At 43.6% G+C, this 7051-nt stretch overlaps 1 protein-coding gene across 1 annotated transcript in view; it reads right to left on the bottom strand.

Moving 5' to 3' along the window:
* LOC112107404 (rab GTPase-activating protein 1-like) overlaps positions 1–7051 on the bottom strand; it is a 545250-nt gene that overhangs the window by 157427 nt on the left and 380772 nt on the right. Inside the window, 1 exon segment of the mRNA XM_026655425.1 lies at positions 2625–2699. Within this exon segment, the coding sequence (XP_026511210.1) occupies positions 2625–2699 (75 nt within the window).

Raw genomic sequence — 7051 nt, 5'->3', positions numbered from 1 at the left:
GACTAGGTTAAAAATGAAATGAAAATCCATTAAAAACTTCAGGATTTGGCAAACAAAGTATTCAAAAAAGTATCCTTTACCATCAAATAAAAACTGACCATTACAAAATATATAATAGCTTCTATTATAACAAAACTTAATTATTCCTGACCTAATGGTTTCTTAAGAACATAAGAATGGCTATAATGGGTCAGACCAATGGTCCACCTATCTAGCTCAGTATCCTGTCTTCTGACAGTGGCTGGTGCCAGAATCTTCAGAGGGAAATGAACAGAACAGGGCAATTATCCTGTGTTCAATCCCCTGTCATCCAGTCCCAGCTTCTGTTTGTTTTAAACCTGCTGCCTATTAATTTCATTGGATGACCCTAGTTTGTATTGTGTGAAGGGATAAATAACACTTCCTTATTCACTTTCACCACATCATTCATGATTTTATACACCTCAATCATAGCCCCTCTGTTAATTGTCTCTCTCCTAAATTGAACAGTCCCAATCTTTTTAATCTGTCCTCATATGGAAGCTGTTCCATACCCCTAATCATTTTTGTTGCCCTTCTCTGCACCTTTTCCAATTCTAATATATCTTTTTTGAGATGGGATGACCTGAACTGCACAAAGTATTCAAGTGTGGAGGTACCATGGATTTATATAGTGGTATTATATCATCTTCTGTTTTATTATCTATCCATTTCCTAATAGTTCCTAACATCATGTTAGCTTTTTTGACTGCCGCTGCACATTAAGCAGATGTTTTCAGAGAACTAGCCAAGATCATTCTTGACTGGTAACAGCTAATTTAGACCCCCATCATTTTGTATGTATAGTTGGGATTATGTTTGGCAATGAACATTATTGTTCATTTATTAACATTGAATTTCATCTGCTATTTTGTTGCCTAGACACTCAGCTTAGTGGGATCCTGTGACATACCCATGTACCCTTTGTAACTCTTCACTGTCAGCTTTGGACTTAATGATCTTGAGTAATTTAGTATTGTCTGCAAACTTTGCCACCTCACTTTTCACCCCTCTTTCCAGATCATTTATGAATAGGGCCCTACCAAATTCACTGCCATGAAAAAAGCATAACGGACTGTGAAATCTGGTCTCTCTCCATGAAATCTGGTCTTTTGTGTGCTTTTATTCTATACTATACAGATTTCACAGGTGAGACCAGCCTTCCTCAAATTGGGGGTCCTGACCCAAAAGGGAGTTGCAGGGGGGTCACAAGGTTATTTTAGGGAAGTTGCAGTATTGCCACCCTGACTTCTGCGCTGCCTTCAGAGCTGGGCAGCCGGAGAGCGTTGGCTGTTGGCTGGGCGCCCAGCTCTGAGGGCAGCACCCCACCAGCAGCTGTGCAGAAGTAAGGATGGCAATACCATACCATGCCACGCTTACTTCAGCGCTGCTGCCTTCAGAGCTGGGTGACCAGAGTGTGACGGCTGCAGACCAAGCACCCAGCTCTGAAGGCAGCAGCGCAGAAGTAAAGGTGACAATACCATACCATGCCATCCTTACTTCTGCGCTGCTGCTGGCAGAGGCTCTGCCTTCAGAGCTGGGCTCCCAGCCAACAGCTGCCACTCTCCGCCTGCCCAGCTCTGACAGCTGCACTGCTGCCAGCAACAGCGCAGAAGTAAGGGTAGCAGTACTGCAAACCCCCCTACAATAATCTTGTGACCCCCCTCTCCCCCCATACAACTCCTTTTTGGATCAGGACCCCTAGAGTTCCAACACCGTGAAATTTCAGATTTAAATATCTGAAATCATGAAATTTACGATTTTTAAAATCCTATGACTGTGAAATTAACCAAAATGAATCGTGAATTTGGTAGGGTCCTATTTATGAATATGTTGAACAGCACTGGTCCCAGTATAGATCCCTAGGGGACCCCGCTATTTACTGCTTTCCATTGTGAAAAATGACCATTTATTCCTAGCCATTGTTTCCTATTTTTAACCAGTTAATGAGCCATGAGAGGGCCTTCCCTCTTATCCCATGACTGCTCACTTTGCTTCAGATCCTTTAGGGAGGGATCTTGTGAAAGGCTTTCTGAAAGTCCAGGTATACTATATCCACTGGGTCACCCTTGTCCACGTGCTTGTTGACACCACCAAAGGATTCTAATTGATTGGCAAGGCATGATTTCCCTTTACAAAAGCTGTGTTGACTCTTCCCCAACATATTGTGTTCATCTACGTGTCTGAAAAAAATTGTTCTTTACTATAGTTTCAACCAATTTGCCTGGTACTGAAGTTAGGCTGACTGGTCTGTAATTGCTGGGATAGCCTCTGGAGATTTTTTTAAAAATTGGAGTTACATTTGCTATTCCACAGTCATCTGGTACAGAGGCTGATTTAAGTAATAGGTTACCTACTACAGTTAGCTCTGCAATTTCATATTTGAGTAGTTCATATTCTTATTTGTAGATGAACCACACATTTGTAGAGATATAAGCACATGTACTTTCTCTTGGCATCAGGCAAAAAGGATTCCACAGGGAAGGAAAAAATGGACAGAAAAACTAGCACTGGTGAATATTTGACTGACACCAAGTTACAGTACTAAATTTTTAAAACTGCTTCAGCTTCATCGTGTCAGAGCTTTCACTTTGTAATTTACTCACATGCAGCAGCAACACCGCAGCAAGGAAGGACTGTCCCTGACAATAGCCAATGTCTTCATCATAAACAGAGTATGCCTAGAAAAAAACAAAGGCAAGTTTAATTTCTTTACTGAATATTTAAAATCCAAGTATCTCTTGTCGCAAAATGCAGTATAACTAATGCAGTATTCAGATCATGTGATATTCTGGAGCTAGAGGCACTGAAGTGCATGGAATTGTAACCACTTTGGTGTAGGCTTAATGTGCATTAAATAAAACATGTATAGATCGCTGCTTGTCCTTTACTGACACTGTATATTTTCAAATGTGCTGAAAATGTTGGGCCTTATTCTCCTCCCACTTAAACCAGTGTGAATCAGCAGTAATTTCACTGAAATCAATAGAGTTACATCAGTGTAAAACTGATAAGAGAGGAAAATTAGAACAGTTACCTTTAAAAAAGCCAAACTGTTACATGATAAAATTCTGGGCCCTGAGAGTGTTAAGAAGAAAACCACCAAGGGTAATTTGAAACGGAAATTTTCTCTATAAGACAGCTGTCCCTGCCTTATTAGCATACTGAAAAGGAAGAATAATACTCAACTGCAGATAACAAGGTTGTAATTCCATGGAGGATTTCAGATGACATCATAGGAATGAGGCTTAAGACAATGTTTTCCAAAGATTTGAAAGCTTCCCTTCAGGAAATGAAACCAACTGCACCCTCTTCAAGCCATCCTGGCATTGTTAAAAGTCTACCAACATTTTAGAATTTTAATTAAAGGGCTTTAAAATACAATTTGATCTATGTCCTTACATTTTTATTTTGTAGATCTTAATAATGATACCTACTCTCCTTTCCTACATGCTTTGAAAAGCAGTGAAACAGTTACCGTAGACACAAAGAAAATATCATCGACATCTGAACTGGAACTCACTGAAATGAATGGTTCTGTTCAGACCTCAGAGCTTTCATTTCAAGTTCTCTGAAAGCTCAGGCAGACATCACATCAGTTGCATTTTAGCTCATGTTTTGAAAAGTTTCTTCACAACCATAACAGCTAGAGACTACTTTTAAAAAAAAAAAAAAAGCTGAAACTGGAGGAAAAACTGCTTTACCTAATTCTCCACTGGTGTAAGATTCCTGAGAGATCGTATGCCAATCATGAGGTTAGCATTGCACCTGTGTAGCTCTAACTTGTGCTGGAGCCGGGCATTTCTGAATCAGGGAGTTGCAAACAGCTCCCTGCCTAGCCCTCGCACTCTCTGTGAAGAATCAAGCTCTTCAGCCATAAACTCTACAGATATGTTATGAGCAACTGGGTACCATGAGTAACCTAGTGATATAATTCACATGGAAGTTTCATGTTGCCTATATTCCTGAGGGTACAATTAATGACACGCAGCAATAGTTTTATTATAGCACTATTCATCCAGGTCATCCAAATAGCTGACTAATGTCCCAGATGTTGCTTTGATTATGTTGTTGCGTCGCCAAAACAAGTAAAACATGTATTGTAATTTTAAAACAAATCCACACCCACACAACATTCTCATTAAACCATCAATGTAAGTGATGCTTTGCCTTCTGTACACAAATGATCTGCTATAGAGATAAAGTACAGGATAAACACAAGACTAATCAAAAAGAAATTTTCAACATCTGTCTCTGATTCTCTGCTAACATTTTGCACTTTGCTTCAGCTGAAAGTGGTTTTTTAGGAAGTTTTTTCTTCTTTGGGAGATATTACATTTTGAACACCCAGAAACATGATAGTCTGTCACAAAATAAAACAGACATAGTCCTGCCCCAAATAATAAATTTAATTTTAATATGACACAAATAGCAAGAGCTATAGACATAGGCTATGTCTCCACTACCATAAGTGCGAATCACAAAACTGTCTCCACACCCTCACAAACAGCTGATCTTGTAAGATAATGGTTTGAATTGGGACCCTACGTTAGTGTTTTGTTTCTTTGGCCTGGTCTACACTACGGGATTAATTCGGATTTAGCAGCGTTAATCCGAATTAACCCTTCACCCGTCCACACTACAGAGCCAGTTAATTCGAATTAAAGGGCCCTTTAAATCGATTTCTGTACTCCACCTCGACGAACGGAGTAACGTCAAAATCGATTTTGTTAATCCGAATTAGGGTTAGTGTGGCCACAAATCGATGGTATTGGCCTCCGGGAGCTATCCCACAGTGCACCACTGACCGCTCTGGACAGCAATCTGAACTCGCATGCACTGGCCAGGTAGACAGGAAAAGACCCAGGAAAATTTGAATTTCATTTCCTGTTTCCTGTTTGCTCAGCATGGAGAGCACAGGTGACCACAGATACCACAGATACCTCAGCTCATCAGCACAGGTAACCATGCAGGCTGATAATCGAAAAAGAGCACCAGCATGGACCACACGGGAGGTACTGGATCTGATCGCTGTATGGGGTGAGGATTCAGTGCTAGCAGAACTTCGTTCAAAGAGACGAAATGCTAAAACTTTTGAAAAAATCTCCAAGGGCATGATGGAGAGAGGCCACAATAGGGACTCAGATCAGTGCCGCGTGAAAGTGAAGGAGCTCAGACAAGCCTATCAAAAAACAAAGGAGGCAAACGGTCGCTCCGGGTCAGAGCCGCGGACATGCCGCTTCTACGCAGAGCTGAATGCAATTCTAGGGGGGGCCGCCACCACTACCCCACCTGTGATCGTGCAAACCGGGTCTGGGATAGTCTCTACACCTGAGGATTCTGAGGGTGGGGAAGAGGAGGAGGAGGAGGAGGAGGAGGAAGATCAGGATCTTGCAGAGAGCACCCAGCACTCCGTTCTCCCCAACAGCCAGGAGCTTTTTCTCAGCCTGACTGAAGTACCCTCCCAAGCCTCCCAAGCCAGTAGCCAAGACCATGACCCCATGGAAGGGACCTCAGGTGAGTTTACCTTTTAAAATATAAAACATGGTTTAAAAGCAAGGTTTTTAAATGATTATTTTGCCCTGAGGACTTGGGATGCATTCGCAGCCAGTACAGCTACTGGAAAAGTCTGTTAACGTGTCTGGGGATGGAGCGGAAATCCTCCAGGGACATCTCCATGAAGCTCTCCTGGAGGTACTCCAAAAGCCTTGCCACAAGGTTTCTGGGCAGTGCCGCTTTATTCCGTCCTCCATGGTAGGACACTTGTCCACGCCATGCTTGCAGCAAGTAATCTGGTATCATTGCCTGACAAAGCCTGGCAGCGTATGGTCCCGGTGTTTGCTGGCATTCAAGCAACATCCGTTCTTTATCTCGCTGTGTAATCCTCAGGAGAGTGATATCGCTCATGGTAACCTGCTTGAAATACGGGAACTTAATTAAGGGGACAGAGGTGGCCGTTCCTACTGGGCTGTTTGCCTGTGGCTGATAAGAAATCCTTCCCTGCAGTTAGCCAAGCGCAGGGGCGGGGGGGGGGGAAATTGGCCCAGAGCTTTTCACGTTTGGCTAGCAGGGATCTTCCCTGATACCAGCTGTGGGGGGAAGGGTAAAGCGATCATTCCAGGGAATTCATGGCGGGAGGGGGGGGCGGATGGGTTAGTTTGGTTTCAGCAGGGATTTTCCCTGTTACCAGCCACGCGGTCGGGGAGGGGTACATTGAGCATTCCAGGGAATTCATGGCGGGAGGGGGGGGCGGGGGGGTTAGTTTGTTTTCTGCTGCTGAAGGTTAACAGGAAAACCTCAGCAGTCAACAGGCTTTGATTGGTATGTTGGAAAGGAGGGCGCAGAAGCCGAAAGACAATGGCTTACCATGGCTGCCTGCAAGCTGAATTCTGTTGCCCGGACCTGCGTCTGTGATCTCTAACACCAAAGCCACAGGCACTCAATATTAAGATGGAAAATGCGACCTTGTACTGAAATCACATGTGCTATGTAATGTGAATAGTGTTCACCATGAAAGAGTACAAGCATTGTTCTGTAAAATGTATCATTTTAAAAACTTCTCTACTTTTTTTCAACCCTCCCTCTAGCAGCTGCAAATGTTTCAAGCCTCCCTCCTGCGTCCAGAAGGCTATCTCAGATAAGGCGTCGTAGAAAGATGACGCGAGACGACATGTTCAAAGAAATAATGAAATCCACCCACAATCAAAGAGCTCATTTGAATGAGTGGAAGGACACTGTATCTAAATTTAGGAAAGATGCCAGTGACCGTGAGGTCTTGAGGGATGCTCGAGATGAGAGGTGGCAGGCTGCAACGCTGGGGCTGCTGCGTGAGCAAACGGACATGCTCCGGCGTCTGGTGGAGCTTCAGGAACGGCAGCAGGATGACAGACTGCCGCTGCAGCCGCTGTATAACCTACCTCCCCCCTCACCATGTTCCATATCCTCCTCACCCAGACGTGTAAGAACGCGGGGGGGGAGGCTCCGTGCACCCTCTCACTCCACCCCAGGGGAGAGCCCAACCAAAAGGCTGTCA

Source organism: Terrapene carolina, unplaced genomic scaffold (genome assembly GCF_002925995.2).
Source record: "Terrapene carolina triunguis isolate 2854851 unplaced genomic scaffold, T_m_triunguis-2.0 Scaffold210, whole genome shotgun sequence".
NCBI lineage: Eukaryota > Metazoa > Chordata > Testudines > Emydidae > Terrapene > Terrapene triunguis.
Note: the sequence above shows the minus strand (reverse complement) of the source record. Positions and strands in the feature narration are given on the sequence as shown.